At 38.9% G+C, this 23910-nt stretch overlaps 2 protein-coding genes across 3 annotated transcripts in view; both read left to right on the top strand.

Moving 5' to 3' along the window:
* Positions 1–5591, top strand: part of LRP12 (LDL receptor related protein 12) — a 51389-nt gene extending 45798 nt beyond the window's left edge. For both annotated transcript variants that reach the window (XM_068672478.1, XM_068672477.1), the window contains one exon: positions 2383–5591. In XM_068672478.1, coding sequence (XP_068528579.1) covers positions 2383–3246 — 864 coding nt within the window. In that variant the 3' untranslated portion in view covers positions 3247–5591. The remainder of the gene's footprint in view (positions 1–2382) is intronic.
* Positions 5592–10734: 5143 nt separating this feature from the next.
* Positions 10735–23910, top strand: part of DPYS (dihydropyrimidinase) — a 31078-nt gene continuing 17902 nt past the window's right edge. The window contains exons 1-4 of the mRNA XM_068672473.1: positions 10735–11117; positions 14872–15030; positions 18639–18818; positions 19925–20114. Of these exons, the coding sequence (XP_068528574.1) occupies positions 10863–11117; positions 14872–15030; positions 18639–18818; positions 19925–20114 (784 nt within the window). The 5' untranslated portion in view covers positions 10735–10862. The remainder of the gene's footprint in view (positions 11118–14871; positions 15031–18638; positions 18819–19924; positions 20115–23910) is intronic.

Here is a 23910-nt window from a genome sequence, read left to right as displayed (position 1 = left end):
GAGTCCCCACCTGGAGTGCAAGCACAAGAAGGATGTGGGGCTGTTATAGCAGGTCCAGAGGAGAGCCACAAAGATGCTCAGAGGGCTGGAGCACCTCTGCTATAGAGAAAGTCTGAGAGAGCTGGGGATGTTCAGCCTGGTGAAGAGAAGGCTCTAGGCAGACTTCATTGCATTGCCTTTCAATACTTAAAGGTGACTTAACAAAAAAAAAAAAAAAGAACAACTTTTCAAAGAACTTTTTTTTCAAAAGAAATTAAACTTCACTAGTTTGAGATGCAGCTATTCTCACAAGTCTCCTAAAGTAGGGCTTGGCCAAGAAAGTCTGTTAAGATAGCATTTACACTATGTCCAGATTAATACCTCTGGTACAGGCAACTTGGAACAAAACCATGTTTCCTGCACATGCCGACCCTGTATGGGTTTTTCAGATTTGGTGTATGTGAACATACTTAAGAATAATCCAGACTTTCAGAATTATAAGAATCTTTTAAGAATAATCCAAACTTAGTTTACTCAAACCTGTTTTTCATCATGAAACCCCATAATGATTGCCTAAATATCTTGGTTTTTACTGAAATCAAATCTCCTGATAGAAAGGACGATTCTGAAGAATCAGACATGTAGTGGCTATAAGTCAGAGGTTGTTACTGAAACTTTTAAAAAGCTATGCAGTTACAGAAATTTTCTTTTATCTTCAGTCGAGTTAAATTGAACTAGCTAGTCATAATTGTTCTGGGTATAGTTTTTTGTTTCGTTTTATTTTAATTCAAATGTAATGGAATTAGTGACCATCTTCCATAGTAACACATAACAAAATGTAGTTGCTTCTTAGACTTCCAATGTCACCATGATTTCATACTCCTTAAAAATACTGATGCATGTACAACAGTTTCGAACAATGAAAGAAAGTTAGTAAGTTCCTTGGTTGTTTTGATTTGTATATAATGCTTTGTGTATAAAGCTGATGAGTGCTTTCAGCACTGGATTTTCGAGGGTGATGAGCAGTCTCTCCAGTACCTTTTGAAAGTAAGGCTACTGAACATATGTATTTACATGCTTGAATGCAAATGTCATTCTATGAATTACTGGAAGGAAAGAGGCAGATGAAAGTATGTGAAAGTGTTATTTGGATACTGTTGTATGCCCTGTGGCATCTGAAGGACTATGGAAGGGAGTTGAAGATGGTGTCAGACACTGAAGTTCATTGTAAACAAAGTGAAATGCATACATACATTTTAAGTTAAGCTTAGGTTTGTGTTTTGTTTGTTTTTTTTAAAAAAAAAAAAGGCTATTCCGATTAATATTCTTTTTTTTTTTTTTTTTTGCAATAATCTTCATTAAAAAGATGTGAATATGGATTTTATCCTGTAATTCAATGCAGCAATGAGTACTTCCAGAGCCGTGGACATCTGGCAGATTTTCTGCCCTAATGTTTCTGAGAAACGAGCTACTTAGCTGAGGCATTATTTTCTCTAATTTTGAGTAAGATGTTAGTATGATCATGTTACCTTACAACTTAGAAGTTGCACAAGATTTTAAGCAGAAAAATTCAGGCACGTATTGTTCCGTAACTGACTAGAAAATTTATACCAAAATTGAGAAATGTGTGATTTAGAACACATAAGATAATTTTAATTAAATGGAAGCATGAAAGCATCTTGAAACTGGAATTAAATGATTATGCAAGAATGGGGGGAAAAAAACTACAAGCATCTCTGCTGGAGAGGATATTTAATTTAATCTTTACTCTAAGCAGCCCCATGATAGTTGGCAACAAATGGTCACATCTGGTAAATCTTGAGGAGTTTCTGGAGGATTTCTTCTTTAAATCCCAAACTTTTTGAGGCATTTTAATACATACTTTCTCTGAAGTCCACAGAGACTACTTTATCTTCTTGATAAGACTGTATGTAAAGGATCTTGCATGCCTGCTGTACCATACTTTCTGTACTGGATTTGTGACTCTACTATTCTGTAATCAGTGTTCCGTATCCAGGTTATAGTGCATCTTTTTTCACTTTGCCTTTCTTTAGAGGTCATTGATTTGGACAAAAATGTACCTTATATACTCCATTTCTTTTTTATTCCCCTTTTTCTTCTGTACATATTTTCTCTTAATTTCCCTAGCCATAATGTTTTCTCCTCAAGAGAATCTAGGCTTCTTTCAAACCCACTTTGTTTCAAATAACCCAAATAACCTATTGCTACATGTACCAGATCTTTAATATTAAAGACTGATTTTTTTTTTTTTTTTAATATTTAAGACTCTACATTTAACCTTTGTGATAATATGCCATTGGGCACAATAGTTGTCATTCTTCCTTTGTGTGAACAGTGCCAGCGTATTGTCAACACTTCATTGTTGTTTGTCTTCTCATTTAGGCTTCGGTTCTGGAAAACCTGAGACTGGCAGTGCGATCTCAGCTTGGATTTACCTCCATCAGACTTCCTATTGCTGGCAGATCAAGTAACATTTGGAATCGAATTTTTAATTTTGCAAGGTCACGTCATTCTGGATCGCTGGCACTGGTCTCAGCAGATGGAGATGATGTTGCCAGTCAAAGTACTAGCAGAGAAGCTGAAAGAAGTAATACTCACAGAAGCCTGTTTTCAGTTGAATCTGATGATACAGATACAGAAAATGAAAGAAGAGACACAGCAGGAGCAGTCGGTGGTGTTGCTGCCACCTTGCCTCAGAAAGTCCCGCCTGCAACAGCAATAGAAGCAACAGTAGGAGCATGTGGGAGCTCCTCTGCTCAGAGCGGCAGTAGTGGTAACACGGATAGCGGAAGAGAAGCAGCAAGCGTAGAGCCCCCAAGCACAAGCCCTGCACGTCACCAGCTCACTAGCGCGCTAAGTCGTATGACTCAAGGCTTACGCTGGGTACGCTTTACGTTAGGGAGATCGAGCTCAGTGAATCAGAACCAAAGTCCTTTGAGACAGCTTGATAATGGGGTAAGTGGAAGAGAAGAGGATGATGATGTTGAAATGTTAATTCCAGTCTCTGATGTAGCATCAGACTTTGACATGAATGACTGTTCAAGACCTCTACTTGATCTCAGCTCAGATCAAGGACCAGGGCTTAGACAGCCTTACAGTGCAACACATCACGGTGTAAGGTCATGCAATCGAGATGGCCCCTGTGAGAGCTGTGGCATCGTACACACTGCCCAGATACCTGACACTTGCTTAGAAGCAACAGTGAAAAATGAAACTAGTGACGATGAGGCATTATTACTCTGCTAGGTACGGATTGTTTAGGAAAGATTGTGTACAAGTTGGAGCAATATCTGTCATTGTTTTGTACTTCACAGTTAAAACTAGTTTTTAGTTTAAAAAAATCCAGGACAACGTTATGTTAAAACTATTTTAGCAACTGTGTGGTTGATTAAACATTTCTTATACTGGATGACTTTATGGAACTATTAGAGTGAACGTTTAATGGCTCTGAATACATGGTATGTGTATCCAGTATAATCTGATTACTCTTTAAACCGAAGTTATCCCAGTTAGTTTCAAATTTAGTTTATCCTGGTACTGTAGTTCAAAACAGAAACATGGCCGCTCAAGACTTATTTGGCTGCCTGTTTAACCCCATATTAACAGGTGAATTTGTACAGAATTATTTTCCTTTAGGAATTGACTCTGTTGTATTATTGCCAACATACTTGTAACTTAATATACTAAATGCTGGTAAGGATTGTTAATGTAAAATATGTACTTTTCTTTGAGTTTATACATTTTGTCTAAATATTCTTGAATTTCATTATAATGTGAACTTATTTAAAGGGAGGAGAAACTTTCTCCAGGAGCATTTTTTCAGAAGTACAAAATGCAATGATTTGTGAAATTTAGATACAATAGATAAACTGATGGCAAAAGCTTTTATAGCACTGACTTTCCTAAACTGCAGTCTAATATGGTACAGCCAATTAGTATGTAAAATCCCCAGTCGTTAGTCTTTCCAATTTGAAGTAAAAAAGGGCCGAAGATATTACAATATGTGTTAGTTCCTTAAATATCCGATATGTACAAATACACTACAGAGTAAGTTCCAACTGGTAATAGATCTTTCCCTAATACTGTAGGGTATAAAGCTTGTTTGGACTCAAGGGATTTGCACTAAAATCATATTAAGGTCTCTAAATGAGCTTAGTGCACAAGCACTATCACTTTAAGTACTATTATTGTCTAATATTGCAATGGCTATATATTTCCCATGGCTCTTTTCTTGGGGTGTTGCATTTTTGTTGCAATCGAATTTGCTTTACTAATTCCCTATTTATTCATTGTATTTAAAAAAACTGGTTTACTTGGTTGCAGACTGGTTGTTTAAAAAAAAAAATCCCTTTCAGTGTATTTTTTTATGATACTACATGTTGGAGCAAAACAGATCAATGGAAAAAGCTCATAACTTCCAATTTTGTGATAAGCAGGTTAATACGTGGCTACTGGCTTGACAACAAGAATCTACACCTTTTAAAAACAAAAATGTCAACTACTGTTTTATTTATTCTTTGCCAGTCTGTTTTTAGTAGGCTTAAAGATCCAGTATGAAATGTATTTGTGTGTGATTGTATGCTATTTATTAAATTTTAAATACTTTGTTGAATGTCATTTTAAAGCATGTTTAAAGTCTTGTGCATTTCTGTCGTGTTATACTGTCAGGCAGAACTGACTAAAATGTTTTAATACGTATCAAAATTAAATTGAATTTTTTTTATGTTTTTGAGGTACTTTTAAAGATAAATCCGAGGTCTGTCTGGCTTTTTATTTTACTTTTTAAAAATCCTCATCTCTGAAGTACAAATCACATGCAGAAAAAACAAATAACCGAATGGATTCCAAAGTGTATATATCTTCTCCCTCTTCTCTTCATTCACAGACACTGGGATGAGAAAAATAAGTAATTTTACCATCTGGTTGATTTAATTCACAAGAGTTAGTAGGTAAAATCTGAGTTCAGGACACAGTTATGTAGATTTGTGCTTTTGAGGAGCTTATGTGCAATACAGTTGTAAAAGATTTTATTATAATAACCCATGCGGTTTCAAGTTTCAGAACAGATCACATCACGCTGGTACCAGTTCAGGTACAGATTGGCCCATAATTCCACATACCCAAGTAAAAGTCATCAATGGCCATTTTTATTCACATTGAATAATATCTAAATCTGTGGGTAATCTTTAGTCTGATTTCAGTGGCATTGCTTATGGAGCAGGCAATTTTGCAATATGAACATGGTAATACACCCTGAAATACATGTGAACAGTATGTCCTGGTATAAAATACTGGGTTTTTAAACCTTCCTAACGAATTATCATTAGAAAGTGGTTACAGAAATGTTTGTCACTGAGGCAGATGCATTTTGAAGAAGAAGTCTTCACAGAATACCTTACATACATATGTAAAGTGATCTAAAGTGGTTCCATTAGATACCCCAAATAGCATGTACCTATGGACTCCATATTGCAGATGTAAAAAGAATACAATGTTTGATTTGTTTTAAAGGATAAATGCTACACATTAAACTGAAGTTGGATTTAATTGAGAATTTCGAGAATTGTAAATAAAATCCATATTTGTATGAGGCTAATTTGTTGCAGTGATTTTTTTCGTAGTGATTTTAAAGGGAGTGATCAAATCTCTGATTAATACAGTACTGATTTTCTAATATCTTCCCCTGCGAAATCTTGCAGAAGAACTTAGCTCTCAGCACTAGGTCCTCCATGTGACCACATTGCATGAAATTGTCCAAGTCAACAGAAAACATACAATCTGAAAGAACTTTTCTTCACTTGCTTTGTTTGAAAGATTATTATAGTCACCCTGTACACTGCTTCTGTGAGAGGTAAACGGGTGGAAGGCTGGAGGCGAAAAATAAATATGAAGAGGTAAGTCACTGTATTTTGATTTTGAATGGCCAGAATGTCTAAAGGAATATTTATAATCTGTAATGTTATGCAGTGTGGTTGTAATTGGAGATGAGCAATGTCAGAAAACACACAGACCAGCCCAAAATAAAGCAGAATAAGTGTTCTGGTTCAGTGGGGCACTCCTAGCAAATAATGTTTTGTTATGCAAAATGTAAAGGATAAATGAAGCTAGTTTAAAAGAGTAAGAAAAAAAGATCCACAAAGTAAAAATATGTTTGTAGGTGTTACCCAGCAGGGTCAGGTATCTGAGTTCAGAACAGCAATCTCAGATATGTCACAGCATTGTTCACTTGTGGCGTTACAGAGTTATGGCAGAACAATTAACAGAATTCATACTTTTGTGACAAAATAGTCATGCTTCTAAAAGTCTGTCAACATAAATGCAGAAATAATTTTTTGGTGTTTCTCAAGGTGTAGAAGATTCAGTAAGAACAGCTGGTAAAGTTCACTGAAAGTGGTATCCTTTCTGTTAATTTTCTTGCATTGAAAATCTGGTTCATGATCCAGTCTGTTCTCAATGGAGGGAAGTTGCCAAAAACGGTAAATACAATCAATAATCTTCATTAGCTGGGCTTGTCCACTACTCAACATCAGTCTCTAGTTCCCTTAACAAAGCATCTTCACTGTTTGTCCCAAATTCTGTTTGTATCTCTTGGATTTTGAGATACATCTCTGCTTTGCCATCTTTTATTTGAAGCTCAATGACAGTAAAAATTTTGGGGTTAAGAAAGAGATAAAGAGTGCATGAAGGTAAGAGCGCTTTTCAGACATAGGTTATCATAGGAAGGATGTGAAAACAGAAACAGGATAAAAGTAAGATGGGGTAATTACACCAGAACATAGAAATGAATAAGTAATGCTGGGAGGTAGAAGTTAAAAGTCTCCATGGGAAGAAGCGTATGTCTCAGAAGATTTAGAATAGATTGTCCTCATTATAAATGACTTGTAGGTGACATCCTGTAAGTCTTAAGGAAGTTCCCAATCTCAGTTGTCTGTTTCTTGCAAACCTATTCTTTAATTTGCTGAATTATTTAGTAAATAATAGACAAGGACTGATTTTCTTCAGGGTTCTTTATCTTAATTAAATTAATTATTAGGTTACTTAAAAGTCTCTTTGATCATACTTCTATGATAGCCACTCTAATCAGGACACTCATTCCCCTGTAGAGTTTTACAGGATTATTTGCTTTGCTGCAGACCACAAAAACATTAGCCTAAGATGTAAGTTCAAGGTTGCAATGGATGGCTTTTTGCGAAGTCTCAAATGACTGAATTACTATGTGATATTTTAGGATGAGCAAACATTACTTAACAGGAAGCTCCTCTGCATAGTGCAGAGTTGGGCACTGACTACAAAACAGATTTGTATTGAGCTGTGCAAAGTGAAGGGCAGTAAGAGTAAAATGTTTTGTGGGTGAAGGTTGCAATGCCAATCAGGGGCCTAAGTCCCTGTTGCAGCAGCAAGTACTCAATGATAACTAAGAATACACAGCCAGTTGTCTTCTCACAGTATTACAGGAATTATTTCTATCCCACAAGTGATATTTCAGGCCATTCTGTCCAGGGACAGATGAGCTCTGAAATATCAAATATTTACCAAATTTACATAAATGCAGCTGAAGCAAGATTATCTTGTTTGTCCAAATGGACAAAATAAAAGGACTGCTTAGACAGAATGTCATTATCTATTTAATGTGTTCAAAACCACCTATGGGATAGATTCAGTTTTCTTATGCACAACAGTATAATGTCTTGACTCTTAATTTCCTTGCCAGTTTGTGTGATCAGCAGCTTTGAGCTAGACTTGGAGTTACAGGTAGGAAGGTTTATATGCTTAAGAGCAGGATCCACAAAGCCTAAATTAGCCAGGGGTAGATCTCAGGAGAGGAAGTGGAGCTCAAGAGTTGGAGCTCTAGAGTTGAGTAAGATTTTGAGCCATGCTTCTAGGTGTCCTCAGCTCTTCCCTGCACAACACACACAAAAAAGGGAGACAAATATCCTGAAAGCTTACCACAGCATGCTGTGATGTGGTGGGCCTGTCTTCAAATTTCCCTCTGCTCTGTCTGGAAGAATTCAAGCAGGAACAGCTCACCAGTACCACTACCCCACAAGCAGACTTGGAGGTGATGAACCAGTTCTATCATCTAGAAATTCGTTTTGTAGAAATAACTAAATATTCATTGGCCAGGGAGAAATACTAGGAAAATTGACCATTTTCAATTGGTTGTTTGGGCATTGAGTGGAGACATTCTGCATGAAGTTTATGCCAATAAATGCTTAACTTGTTGACACTGTTGCATTCAAAATCATTAACTATTCAGTGGGGCAGGCATGGGAGCTTGACTGTTGTACCCCATGGGCACCCAAGGAATGAACCCCTGTCTTTGCAACCCTCTGTCCTTGGTTAACAAATGTCACCACATTTACATAAAGTGAAACTTTTGTGTCTGAGAGGCATCCATCAGATCCCCTGCAACCCAATTATTCAGGTGCCCATCTGCACAGTGGGAGAAATGGGTTTGCTGTCTCAGCAGCAGCAGAGATTCGAATTATACCCATTATCTCACTTCAGTGCCCACCTGGACATATTTTCTTTCCTTACTCTCTAGTAGTCACAGCTCCTGCCTTAGAGGACCATAACTTGACTTCTTCCTGGGCCTTTCTTCCCTTGTTCTTCACCTGACTAATCATATAGCAATAACTCAAAGGTTTCTGGCTCATTGATATCGTTATAATTATTGAGCCAGTGTTGCTGTCTGAATTCTCATCACTGTCATTTTACCAGCTTTAAATACAGATGACATGGTAGATGCAGGTTACCCTTTCCTGCCCATTTGGTGCTCTACAGGTAGCCCCAGGAGTGTTGGGGAATTTCCCTTTCTATTGTTCTTATTCTCTGCTCTGCTTTTCTAAATGATTTTTAGCCTTTACTATTGCTGTGTGATGCAGTGAACCCCTATGGTGTCTATCCTGAAAGCACAAAGGTGAGGCACAAGAGGAGACATTTTGGGACAAGCAGGTACAAAAGCAAACTTCTGGTACTGCTCTCCTACCCACTTGGGAGAAGGAAGGTGTCATGCCAATGGGAAGGTGAGCACTTTGTAGCGTGCCAAATCGCATTTCATTTGTCTAATCTTTTTGGTAGCATATGTGTGCATGGCCCTCATAGACAATATTCTGTCTTTTGAAGGCATCATCGTTGGCCTGAAGGAGGTCAAGGGAATGAAGATGCTCGTGCTCAGCCGGCTCAGGGACACAGTGAAGCAGCGTTGCTGCTAAGTAAGCCACCCTGTGTTACTGGAGAAGTGGGAAGGCCCATACAGCAGGTGTCCCTGGGGCAGTGCAGGACAGGCCATGCTAGAGATAATCTCTTGTCCTCTTCCAAGGTGTCCTCAGGACTGTGCCTCTCCCGTGGTGTACATTTGAATTTATCTTGTGCTGAGGACAGAAGGAAGGATGCAAGCTGAAAATGAAGGGCAGAGAAAGCTAAGGTGCAGGGAGGATACTGCATCCAGGAGGCACTGTTATGTCCATGGGGAACAGGAAATTAAAAACAAAACAAACATGAGATGCAAAACAATTGTAAGGCAGTAACAGCATTTGTAAATAGTTACATTGTGGTTCTTTCCTTTTCTCTTTGTCCAAGTTTTAAGATCATTTTGCCCCACCTTACTTTCACTTTCTCGCCTCTCCCTCTGGGCCAAGGCATAAGCTGCCCTTCCAGCTGGGCTCATGACAGCCCTTTTCCCAAAAAAACTCGCCAAAGTCTCTCTTTCCCTCCTGTGGCCCTCCCAGCCCAAGGGGCCACCACCAGCCCTGTGTGCTGGCCAAGGTCCAGTTACGGGACCCAGAGGATGGGGCCATGGGCCATGGCCGGGCGGGGCCCGCTGGCAGTTGTACGCGCAACAATGCAGGGTGGGTGGGGGAAGAGCACGGAGCGGCCACTCTGAACGCAGCCGGTGGGGACAGCAGGGACAACAGGGGAAGCAGGGACAACAGCGGAAGCAGGGACAACAGCGGAAGCAGGCATAATGGCGCAAGGCAACAGCTACCGGAAGATGGTTTTCATGTGGTCCTTTGACGGCAGCCAAGCGCCCCCAGCAATCGAGGTGAGGAGAGGCCTTGGTGCCCAGAACCCCCCCCCCAAGGGCTGCCCTCTTCCCCTGCCAATGACCGTTGTGTTTGAGTACCGGCATCTGGGGGGGGAGCTGTGCTTGGGTCCCCAGGGTTGTGGGCCCATCCCCTAGAGTATCTTCTAAAACATGATTTGGCAGCGGCTGCTGATGGCTTATGCCCTCTGGAGGGGACTCAGGTGGCCCCCAGTACATTGGGCTGTGGAGACTCAAGTAAAGCTTGGTCCCTGCTGCCCTGGGCTCTCAAGGCCCCTCTGCTCGGTCCCACAGGCTCCTCAGCCACCTCCATGGAGAGCTCAAGTCACCCTTGGGCTCCCCAGCCAGAGAGCTCATGTCACCCTTGGGTGCTCAAACACCACCGCATAGAGCTACGGTCACCTTTGGGCATCACAAATCCGTGAACTGCCAGATTTCCCAAATGGCCCATCATGTTTCAAACGTGCACAGGGCAGGGCTGCAAGCCAGTGCCATGAGAAACCAGCTGGACTCTCCCGAAAGCCTGCCTCCCCCTTCCTGTAAAGAGAACTACAGCAGAAATGGCCAGAGGCAGGCTGTCTGCTTCAGCTCACTGCACGCCACTGGTCACTGGTGCCTCCCCAAAGGCAGTAGGTAGGTGGAGCTGCCAAAGGCCAAGGGAGCAATTCCTCTGATTTCTGTTTAAATAATCCTGTGTGTTGTGTGCTTAGGGCCATTTTCAGATAGCACACGGCTCTGTGAGAAGGGTGGGCAGTGAGGTGCTCTCTGGCAAGAGCAATTTTCTGAGCTGAGTCTTATCACCACCTTCTAGGCTCCTATGTCAAAGCAGAGACTTCTCATCAAAGGGGGAAAAGTTGTGAATGATGACCAATCTGTGGTGGCTGATGTGTACGTGGAGGACGGAATTGTGCAGCAAGTGGGACCAAACCTAAACCCCGAGCCCCCCACTGGACTCACCGTGCTGGATGCAACTGACAAGCTGGTGATCCCCGGAGGCATCGATACTCATACACACATGCAGTTCCCTTTTATGGGTAGCAAGTCAAAAGATGACTTCCATACAGGCACAAAGGTGGGTGCGTGTAACTATGTTAGTGCACATATGCATGTCTATGTGTGCATCTGGGCTTTCTTGGAGATGTACATGTATCTGCTGATTATGTATATTAATGCTAACAGAGAGGAAAGAGTATCCATCAAGCACAGGCAATTTTTGCTGTCCTGGGCTGTTGTCACGGTACCCAGAGGTCTACCTTCCACCAGCATGTTATTTGGGTTCCTTCAGAGACCTTGCTATCTGCAGGTAGCAAGTGTAAAGAACACTCATTTACCTTGGCTGTCACCATGCCAAATACAACATGCCTTCATAGGAGCTTCATACTTTTCTGATCAAAGGTTAACCTAAAGCAACAGTTTAACTCCCCCGGTGTGCTGGGAACACTTCTGTGGTAATCTGATCTTTCTCCTCTGTTAGCTTGGGGGAATGCGAGTTTTTCATCTCTCATTCACTTCTCTACTTACTGTCTCAGTGAACATCCAGTTCAAATATGCTTTCTAAAAGTATTTAATTTCTCCCACTTAAGTGCTTAGAGTTCATTTCTCAAAATTTTGGCTGATCTCATTATATTACCTGCAGTATATTAGTTAATAGTATTAACAAAGCATCATCTCTATACAGTAAAGATACTCATAAAGAGCTCCCTGAAATTTGTAAGCTATTTTTAAGTGCTTTGCTGTACAGGCTGAAATCCTTTGCCCACAGAAGGGACCACATTGCCATGTCAAATGGCTTGTCTGTTAGCCAGCATCCTCAGAGAGCCTGTTATAACCTGCCCCTCTCATGGCAGAACTGAGGTTTGCTAAGAATGAGAAAAAAGTGTGTCCCTTCTAACTAAATAGTTTTCACTGACCTTTTTCTGTTGTGCAAAATACTTATTTTCCTCTTTAAAATAGTTGAAATAAGTTAAATTCAACTCACTTTAATGAATGGTGTGATGTGGAAACCACTAAAGCCTTCCAAGCCTGTTGCAGTCCTGCTTAGATTGACCCTATTCTTCCACAGGAGATTTCATTTCTTTCCTGCCCTGTCATGTTATAAGGGTTTTAGCTGGACTGTCTAAGTGGATTAATTGTATATTTTCATGCTCTAACAAGGATTTTTATTTTTTTTTTTTGATGTGTCACCCAGAGTACTGGAGGGAGAAATACAAATGACCTGTATATTATCCTTAAATTGCTGTCATGCTTCTTTCAATAACAGTATTTACTCCAATTCAAGATAGATCTGCTGATGTTGCTGCTGTTATTTGGAATAGAAATATTTTGCACTGCATAGCTTTAAGGACTAGAATTGTTATTCTGAATGCACAGGGAAGTTATGGTAACTCATTAAAATAGGGTGTAATTATTCAGCAAAACTTTGACAAAAAATATTTTGTCCATCACAGCAGATCTTTTCTACCATAGGTAAATGGCTTCTCTGCCAAACATACCATGTCTCTACAAGTCAAACATAAAATGAGGTAGAAAATACACCACTGAATCTCCACCTCCAGAACTGACAGCTGGAAAAAGATTTTAAAATTGATCATTGCAGTTTTGTTCCCCGCGCTAAGTATCTTCCTTAGCTATCTGGTAGAAACAAAGGAATCTATTATATGGGCCTCACAACACATTTTAGTTATGGAAATGGCTTCCACAATCAGATTTTGGTCTTCACACTGCTTTTTGTGATAAATGGATAGAAAGAAACCCCAAGTCCACAATGTCTGTTCTGCTTGTCTACAGACATCACAACTTAGGTTTCCTGGCTGAATTCTGTGCAGAATTAGATTTCTGGAATACTTAATTTACATGACTTAGCGTTCAGAAATATATAATTTTATTTATTTATTTATTTATTTATTTATTTATTGTGCAACAATCCTTTATTTCTCTTTGAAGACCATTCTTTAATGTGCCTCCATTGACATTAAGAAAATCAAAGATTTGGACTAACTCAAATTTAGGTGCCCATGCTATGAAATCCCAAATTAGGGGAGATGAATTCCTTGCTAACTTGCAAAAAGAAGGTAATAATTTGAATTAGCATGTAGTTTTTTTCTGAATAATTATTTCCACTGAAGGCATTTGGCACAGAAGCTCTAAAACACAGCCTGCATACACAAAACAGTATGTCCTTAGTCACTTGGGTGACTAATGGAAGATTCTAGATCTAATCTAGTGATCAGATGTCACAAAGTTAGATATTGGATTAGATTTTTGACCCAGGTCAAAGTGTGGAAAGTGTTCAGAGTTGTTTACCCAAGGTTGTTATCTAAAAAATATCTTGGCAGGAAAATCATAGAGACAAAGTTGTGTTCCAGCTATCACAGAAATGAACACAGTGATAAGCTAAGATTTGTCCATTCAGTTGAATAAATAAAGGCATGGAATACTTCTATTTATAAATGTTATAGGAAAAATGATACTTTGGTAGGAGTTGTGGAACCTGTGACTTTTTTTTTTTCCTGTAAGCTTACAAATACTCTTGAAGTTTAAATCCTACTTAAAAATTAAGAAACCAAGATGTTTTATTGGAAAAAAAAAATTGCAGTTTGAACAACTTTTCTTGGAGGCAATGTATTGTTGAATTCATCACAGAATCACAAATATTTGTCATTCTCCATTTTTTTTTCTAAATATACTGACATATTTACAATTTCAGTCCTGACTGCTAAGACAATTATTTGAAATATACAAAACAATTTGTTACAATAAATAAATAAATAAATAAATAAATAAATAAATCACTTGCATGGGGGCAAGCCAAATATTTTTTCTTAATTAAAAGAAATATTAGAACTTTATAAGGAAGGATTTATGAGCTTTAATGAGACAGAGCCAAACAAATGTCTTTTAGAGAAAGGAGGATTGATTTAGAAATAGAATAAAGTAGCATGAATTTAAACTGCGTGTGTTTTGACCTGAATACCTGTTTTGCAATGGGATGTTGTTCAGAGCAATAAGACAATTTCTCTGACTAATTTGAAAGAGAGCAACAATTACAACAAAGAAATTGCCTTATTGTATCCATTTCCCCTAGCCCAGGATGTGGTTTGTGACAGTGACTACCAGAGTGCCTTCAAAGGAAGAAAACGTAGAATTCAGTTGTCTGTAAAGAAGAAGTTCTTCATTAAAAAGCAATTTTAATCCTCATAACTAATATAAAATAAGATTTTATATACTTGCATATATCTATATGGAAACTGTAAATATCTTGGCCTTTTTGGAAATCTGCTGTGCAGTTTTCCAAAATAGTACCCTGCAGTAAAAAAAATAATTTCAAAACACTTTTTAAATCCTTCTGGTGGTTAGGAGTTTAGGAGTTAGGAGTTCAGGAATTTGGGGATTCTCATACTGGATTTATAAACTACTTTTTCCATTGTGTACCTGTTCCTTAATGCTGTTCTGTTACACGGGCTTGTTTTTTCAACTAAGTAGACTCTGAGTAAGCATATCTCAAGTTGTTTGTGGTCTTTTGGTGTTCTTTCTCTGTGATCCCATCCTCTTACGAATACTCACTGATGCATGCTGCTTATTCATTTCTAAATCTTTGATAGGATTATAAGTGCAAAAACTTCCTTCTCAAATGAACATCCTTCTCAAAGGAACCAAAATTAATGTCAACAATCATTTTGCAAGTTCAGACTTCACTCAAGAAAACTGCATTGACTTCTGGCTTTTCAGTGTATCAATACGTAACTGTTAGACAGGGAATCAGAGAGGGTAGGAGGAACTATGCATTTTTTTCACTGATTGCTAAATATTAACTATTTTCCTTTCAGGCTGCTGTAGCGGGAGGCACCACTATGATCATCGACTTTGCCGTTCCTCAGAAAGGCTCCTCTCTTATTGAAGCTTTTGATTTGTGGAAAAGCTGGGCAGACCCGAAAGTCTGCTGTGATTATTCATTGCACGTGGCAGTTACATGGTGGAGCAACAAGGTAGATACAAACACTGGTTATCTATTCCCTGAATTCGTACCACATCTGCCTTGAATAAGTCCTCAGGTGGTAAATTTAGTTGCCTACAGTGTTATAGTTAACCTGTTTTTGTATGTGCAAACTACATTTGGAATTGTCCACACTTTATAAAAAGTATGTGTATTTGAAAAGAAAAGTCTGCAGATAACCTACATCTGTGGATAATATTACATGAGGTTAAAGGAAAAGGAAGCAGGTTGTGCAAAGTTAAGACCAGCCAGACCAAAAAGGACAAGAGGGTTTTTGTTTTTATTTTACCTGAATACTCAATAAGCTACATTCATGTTAAGTCTCGGGTTTGGGGTAGTAATTTGGTGTATTAATAAGGGTATATATGAAAAATGTGGCAATTAATTTTATTTGCAAAGGAAGAATTTTATTCCTGAGTGTATGCAGTAATACTTCCTTAAAGTAAAACAGAATCAGAGGCAAGAATTTCTTAAATGTGAGATTATCCAGAAAATCTTTTTGGAACTTCAGTATGGGAGAATCATCCTCATTGTGTGAATGTTTGCTGATTGCCTGAAAGCTCTACTGAGGAAATGAACTTTTCATGTACTTGACTGATGTTATACAAGACCACTTAGAGAACTTGCATCGGTCAGAAATATACTCAGTAAATTCCATTTTTAAGTATGAAGTATGACTACTTCCTCTAATTTTTTATTTTTAAAATACGTAAACCAAAGCCTTCACTCTGCAAACACTCCATCTTTGGTATTCTGTGCGCTAAACACTAAACAGACTGACTCCAAGTTCTAGCTTAAAGCAAAGGCATGCAATAAATTCTCCAATGAAGTCTGAGGAATAAGCATTTGAAATAGCCTTACTAGAGAAAAGTGGAATTACACTGAAAATTCTAGTCAAACTAGGGAAGTGTAAATCAGCTAAATGCTCTGTTTTGTGTTAAGAAGTTTAACTTCTGCTTTTTAAAGCCAAGACTGAAAAAATAAAAGTTCTGATGTTTTGTAGCCATAAAAGACCTGGATAAAGTAGTTGAGAAGTTTGGTATATCATACCCTTCCCATTTGCTACTAAATCCTCAGGCTTTGAAGTCTTTGTTATAATCATACATTCTGTAGAATGCCTTCCTTTAGTATTAGCAATTTGTGATAAAGAAAATACATGAAAAAGAAATGCCTTTTGCTTCCACATTTATGCCAGAGTAGGGTCTTATGTCTAGTATTTACTTTTTTGATAATTTCCACTAAAGCTAATGCTCCCACCCCTCTCCCAGGTGAATCCCCACATTTTTCTTTCTTTTCTTTTTTTTTTTTTTTTTATTAATCTCTCACCTTTCTTGGGAAGATCCAAACATATTATTAGAGAAAATATTAAATACAACATTTTACTTTTTCAAAAAAAATCACATGGAAACTGTAAGAGCATCGTAGATGCACACCAAATACTGTCACCATCATTTTGATGGGAAGGAAGAGCCAAAGTTAGTTAATAGATAGTTGTATCTAACTAATTGCACAAGAAACCTTTGGGTAAAATCTATATCTTTCTTTCTTCCTTGGGATATACAATTTTGTTTCACAAACTTAAGAAGAAGTAGGGAATCTTATCAAGAAGTGCATATAGGAAAGAAAGCAGGCTTGCATATAGAGTTTTGGAGCTGTTTAGTTTAGGGACAAAATATTTCAAAGGGCTGTGTGTGTGTCATTTAGCATTAGAACACAGCTCTAGAAGATAAGAACCTTTCTGTCACTGTGATTTGCCAGGAGACTGTTAGGTTTCAATTTTGAAAATCAAATTTTTACATATCTCCATGCTTTGTGTTATAGGTTGGATACATAGATGTTGATATTGGACAAAGTGTTTTCAATATCAGGAGGTTTTAATTGGAATAAAATTATACTTCATTATCGTTTTTAAAAAGCATTCCCTTCCAATCAGTTTGTACCTCCAATATCTGCACTATAGTTGGGCTCGTTTGTATACTTTGAGAAGCAATTTAATACAAGAGGAATAGTATAAATCAACCTTTAAATGTGCAACTTGGACTGTTAGGACTGAATATATGTTTGAGGGGTGAGTAAAGGAGAGGTGCCTGAAGACTGGAGGATAGCCATTGTCACTTTAGTCTTCAAAAAGGGCAAGAAGGAGGATCCAGGAAACTACGGGCCAGTCAGTCTCACCTCTGTCCCTGGAAAGGTGATGGAACAGCTTGTTCTGCATGCCATCTCCAAGTAATTGGAAGAGAAGAAGGTTATGAAGAGTAGTCAGCATGGATTCACCAAGGGGAAATCATGCCTGACCAACCTCGTTGATTTCTGTGATGGCATCACCAGCTGGGTAGTTGGGGGGAGAGCAGTGGATATCATGTACCTTGACTTTAGCAAGGCTTTTGATACTCCCACAACATCCTGCTACGCAAGCTGAGAAAGTGTGGGATAGATGAGTGGTCAGTAAGGTGCGTTGAGAACTGGATGACTGGCCGAGCTCAGAGGGTGGTGATCAGCAGTGCAGGGTCTGGCTGGAGACCTGTGACTAGCAGTGTTCCCCAGAGGTCAGTGCTGGGTCTGGTCCTGTTCAACATCTTCATCAATGACCTTGATGAGGGAATAGTGTCTGCCCTCAGCAAGTACACCAATGACACAAAGCTGGGAGGAGTGGCTGACAAGCCAGAAGGCTGTGCTGCCATTCAGCAAGACCTGGACCGACTGGAGAGATGGGCAGGAAGAAACCAAATGAGGTTTAACAACAGCAAGTGTAGAGTCCTGCACCCGGGAAGGAACAACCAGATGTACCAGCACAGGCTGGGGGACGACCTGCTGGAGAGGAGCTCTGAGAAGAAGGACCTGGAGGTCCTGGTGGACGATGGGTTGGCCATGAGCCAGCAGTGTGCCCTTGTAGCCAAGAGGGCTAATGGGATCCTGGCATGCATTAAAAGGAGTGTGGCCAGCAGGTCAAGGGAGGTGATCCTCCCCCTCTGCCCCGGTCAGGCCTCACCTGGAGTACTGTGTTCAGTTCTGGTCTCCCCACTACAAAAAAGACAGGGATCTCCTGGAAAGAGCCCAGCGGAGGGCCACAAAGATGATACAGGGCCTGGAGCATCTTCCCTATGAAGAAAGGCTGAGAGACCTGGGTCTGTTCAGCCTGGAGAAAAGAAGACTGAGAGGGGGGATCTTATCAATGTTTATAAATACCTAAAGTGTAGGAGACAACGGGATTTGGCCAACCTCTTTTCAGTGGTTTGTGGGGACAGGACAAGGGGCAATGGCCACAAAATGGATCACAGGAAGTTCTACACCAACATGCGAAAGAACTTCTTCACAGTGAGGGTGACAGAGCACTGGAACAGGATGCCCAGGGAGGTTGTGTAGTCTCCTTCTTTCAATATATTCAAGGCCCATCTGGATGCCTACCTGGGCAACCTGCTCTAGGGAACCTGCTTTGGCAGGGGGGTTGGACCCAATGATCTCTGGAGGTCCCTTCCAACCCCTACAATTCTGTGATTCTGCAAAAGCTTGTTGTTGGTTCATACTTTCAATTTCTTTGTAGAAAGTTAACAGGTAACATTTTATATTGCTGTTTTGTGAGAATTGCTGACTGTCTTTCAGGTGAAGGAAGAAATGAAAAGTCTTGTTGAGAACAAGGGTGTCAACTCCTTCAAGATGTTTATGGCCTATAAAGATGTGTACATGCTCAATGATGAGGAATTATATGAAGCCTTTTCCTACTGTAGGGAACTTGGAGCAGTTGCTCAAGTCCATGCAGAGAACGGTGACCTAATTGCACAGGTAAGTATTTATCATTTTATCCATCAAATTCAGGAATATAACTAGTTATCTAAGCACTTCAATAGATCATTGTAACATAGGGAAAGACATTTTCCCCTATTTAACTTCCAGGGAACTAAAGACAAACATCTCAGCCAAAATCCCAAATGATGCTTGTGGTGGGCCAAGAAATTTTAAGCTGGAGTACTGGGTTCAGGACAGACAGGAAACAAATGGAGATTGAGAGTTATGCTTGCAGAATAACATACACACTTGCAATATAATATATATATTTGGCTGATGAAGAAAGCATCAGAGACTGACCATGGGCCAGGTTGAAGGGGGAACACTTGGACAAGCATTTACATGTCAGGTGTATGATACCTGGTCTTATACCTGGTCTCTCCAAACATAGTCATCTCATCTAACAGGACCAAATCCAGAAGTACAGAGGAAGCTTCTCTGGGCACAAAAGTTCAAGGTTCCTTTGTGCACGGACAGCCTCACTTTGTACTTGTTGCTAATATCTCACTGATAAGTAGAGGCACTTGGAGTACATGTACAGTCTGATATCTTGGAGTTTCTTCAACTATTCTAGTTAAAAGTGCTTTGACTTTGACCATGTCCCATAACAGAAATTAATTTATTGCTAAGTAATCCCAAATCAGCCAAGCATAAACTCCTGTAATAATATAGGAACAAAATCTTGTCTCTTTAAACCTCAGAGCCTCATTCAAGAGGCTCTTGATGTGTAGCTTTATACTTAGTAAGGATCTTTCAATTTTTTTCTAAAGAGGGGTTAGTATTGTCATCTCAGTTACTGGCTATGATCATTTCTGATACACAAATTGATACAGAATTAGGATTTTCAAAAGCAGTGATTTACCACTGAAAGCCAGTGGACCATGTTCTCTCAAGTCTTAGTTATTCTGAAATCTGTGTTTATTGAAAGATATAGTGTATTTCAGGTAACACAACAATAACTCCTCTGAAATTGAAAATATTCTAACTGACTTGTTCTTTCTCAAACTAACTATAGTGTCTGGTCTAGGATCCATTTGGCTGGCTACATGTTCATGACACCATGATTGCACTTTAACTGACTCTTAAATGTTTTCTATGTCCAGAATTCTAAGAAGTTGCTGTCAATGGGAATAACTGGTCCTGAAGGGCATATTCTCTCACGTCCAGAGGAAGTCGAAGCTGAAGCAACGCAGAGAGCAATTACCATAGCAAATGCTGTAAACTGTCCCCTTTTTGTTGTCCATGTAATGAGTAAATCTGCAGCAAGGGTGCTATCCAGTGCACGAAGAGAAGGTAAAAGTCCTAATTCATTTATGCTTTGACCATGGCATTAAAGGAAGGGGCATTAATGTCCTACTTGTCCATGGGTGCCTTAAACCTCAAAACATCGGTGTCCATTAGTGGAGCTAAGCAGTGTGGCAGAACAGCAAATGGGATTGAGCCTTTCCTTCCCAGAACAAGCTTTTTTGTCCTTCATGCTATATCTCCACAGTTGCAATGATGGACAAGACAGCATTGCATTAAAAATTATATGACCAGTCCAAGACAATATATGCATTGCTATTTCTCTCCCTTGAGTTATAGTCTTCAAGCCTTTACCAGCCATTTAGGTGAGAAGTTCTGCAACAGAAATCATGGTGATGTTGACAGTGTCCAAAAGTCTTAATTCCCTCCAGGGAAAGGTTTCTCCGGTCATAAACTGCAGGGTTCACAAATAGTTCTGCCAACCAAGGGAGCCTGACCTTCTTGGCCAGCTGTCGGGCAGGCTAAAATCAGTCTGTAGGCTGTAGGGATTCAGGTTTTTCTACATGCTCATCTATCCGTAAGTTCACCCAGAGCTGCCTATGGAACAACAGCACTATGAAGGGACATTATGTGAGTGGAATAAGTAGGACAGAGGCCGTGATTTAGGGGGCCGGAGTCCTTATGGGTTATCTGTCCCTGTTGTCTTTTCATCTGACCTTACATGAAATGCATACAGACCTCAGTTTCCTCATTTCTTGACTTTAGATAATACTTTTGCTAGCAGCATAGATTATTAATACTAAAATGCAGAGTCTGAGGTCTTGGACAAAAGTGCTATCAACACCAGCCTGACATTATTGTGCTAAAATAGATGAATACATTTATGTGGAATATGTATTGATCATGACTTTTATACTAAGATTTTTCTGTTTCAAGTTTATAAAATAATCACCAGCATATTGTTTAGAAGCACATTTTTTGGTACTGTGCTATGTTAGGTTTCTCCACTAGATGACAGTGCTGCTGGTACTGTGGATTGTATCCATACGTTTACAGTTCTTTGTACATCCATAGGTGTGGTGACAACGTTAATTACAAGAACCTGTAACAACACTTAAAATACTCAGATAAAGACAAAACACTGGCTGTGAACGTAAAATACCTAAGACAGGAGGTGGTGATTTATAACACAGTAATCATGTAAAAAAATTCTATGTTGATAGTAAATACTGTAAAATATTGTTAGGCATAGGAATAGTCTGCAGTGCCATTATGATAAATGACTTTATATCAGTATGCTTCTTCAGTGTTTAAAAAGAAATTGAAACAACTTACACTTATTGTTTTGCAAATTGCATTTAATAGCTTCCTGGGTTCATACAGTCAAAATTGTCAAATGCTTGCATTTATGCATCACAACACATAACATCTTACCATAATTAATTTCTATTCTCATGGGAGTATATATCTTAGGAAATAGAAGTCTAGGATTGATTAAGAAATTTGAAGGGAGAGCTAATGTACAACAGAGATAGGTAAAAACAGCTATAGGCTTGTTGTCCACTATTATAAATTTCAGAAAGTTATTTTCCATTATTCAGTTAAAGGTAGTATTTTGAAATGAAGAATTTCAGACAAAAAAAAAAATAAAAAATCTCAAAGTACTGTATAAATGATATAAATAAATCTGGCAAAGTATTGCCATCAGATGGAGAGAAGTGATTCTTCCCCTCTACTCAGCACAGATGAGATTTGTGTTCTTCTTTGTTATAAAACAATTTATATGAATATAGCTCTTGCCAGTCAGTTTCATGTGTAATGAAGAAGTCACCAAATCTACAGTTATTTCCCAGAAGCTCAGAGATGTCAGAAAGACCAAACAAAAGAACACTTGCTGCTTAATATTTTTGTTGAATGCAGGAAAACGTGACAAATGGAAAGACCTGATTTATTAGCACATTACTCCAATTTTATGCCAGAGTTAGCAGACAGAAGCCAACTGAGCTAAAAGAGGTTTAATGTGGAATTTCCTTGTTATTTGGATTAAAACAGAATCTTAATATTATTGTGCCCTTCAGTCTGACTAGTCATGGCCCAAATGAAATGCAAGAAATTGCACAGTTAGCAGAATGTCCAGATATAGTCTGTTGAAGTTGCAGTGTTCATACTCAAAGTCACTTGTGGAAATGCCTTGTACTCTTTCCCACTCATGGGAACAAGAGGGGCTGTTCAGGTCAAATTATGACTGCAGAAATATTGTCATCACCTGCAGAGCCTGAGTTAGAATCAATTCAGCATATACAGCTATGAGTTTGAAGAGTATCTTTTATTTTTTATGTCATGCGACTGAAGTAAGAAATTATTTATGGAAACTAAACATTTATTCTCTTCCTACCATTACAACTTTTGACATGTATAGTTATGCCCTAATGATATACAGTTCAGGTTTGCATTGTATGGAAGTTTCTTTAGCTTGTTCAGATGCATTTAGGAAAGACTGCACGCACAGACATACCCTCCTTTCCACTGACTTTGCTCATTAAAATCTGTCAAAAGCCTAACAGAAAAATAGAAGAGATACTGTGTATGCATGCAGAACTTTTTCTGTATCTATCTAGGCTTATGACAGCCTTTCTTCAAATACTGTGTTTGGAGTTGCCCAAGGAAGGCCAAGGTCCCCCTTCTGCTACAGCTTTGGACTAGAAAAATACTAATCTGACTTATCCACTGAGTGTCCATATCACTTAAAGGGATAGCCTTGTATTCAGTGCTTTAGGTTTTGAAAATAAGATGAAAATAAAAAAAAATAAAAAAAAAAGAAAAAAGAAAAAAAAACAAATGCCTGCTTAAATCATTATTTTGAGACCAAAAAAAAAATAAAAATGGTGGTGGTCTCCCTCTTAGTCCAAGTGTAAATCTGTAATGTATGCAGATAAGTGGTACTGGAAGCTTTAAATGCCCCAAGCCAAGGCATCAGCACAGGTACATCAGCTCAGTATGTCAGAGCATGCTGAGAGTGTTAGAGCAAATTAATAATGCTAATAGGGAGTCTCTAGGTTGTGGTAGAAGTTGTACTATGTACTACTTGCAGTAAATGCAATGTATGGTAATGTCAGAGCAGGTCTTGAAACCTTGGAGAAATAACAGTAGAACTATAGAATTTAATATAGTCTTCAGAAATGGGTATAAGGCCTTCTTGCAAGTCTAGCACAGAAGATTTAAGAAATGATAGTATCACACTGAGAAACATTTTTACAAGAGCTGAGCTCCTCAGAAGCTACCTATGCAAGTGTAGCTGCTCACAGAAATACCAGAACCTAATGCACAGCAAGAATCTGCAATGGTTTGCTTTGTTGTTTTCCAACAGTACAGGTGAATACCTAACTTACACTCAGACAGAAAAAAAAAAGCTGTCTAGTAGTACCAAGCAATGACCAGTTGGGGTAATGTAATAATTTTAATAAAAATGGTCTGTGGTCACTAGAGTGAAAACTGAGATCCATCGTAAAATGCGCACTGTTTGCAGAGAGCAGGGGCAGGAGAAAGCTCCTGCTAGAATCCAGCAGAGACTGCCTTTAATAAGCACCAAGCAGCCTATGCATGGGTGTGTGAGGTCCTAGCTTGCTCTGGTTCTTTGGAGACCATCATGGTCAGTTGGCACTATCTTCTCCCACATATAGAACTAGCTCTATCCAAAAGCTAGCAGTTGGTTTTGACTGGGGTCCTCTTCTGAGAAATCTAGAGTACTGTGGCACGTGGAATTAAAGTTCAGGAAATAACTTGTAAAATTGAAGTATTTATATATATATATATATATATATATATTTTTATTTTGGAAATGTTT

This window comes from Anas acuta, chromosome 2, assembly GCF_963932015.1.
Source record: "Anas acuta chromosome 2, bAnaAcu1.1, whole genome shotgun sequence".
NCBI lineage: Eukaryota > Metazoa > Chordata > Aves > Anseriformes > Anatidae > Anas > Anas acuta.
Note: the sequence above shows the minus strand (reverse complement) of the source record. Positions and strands in the feature narration are given on the sequence as shown.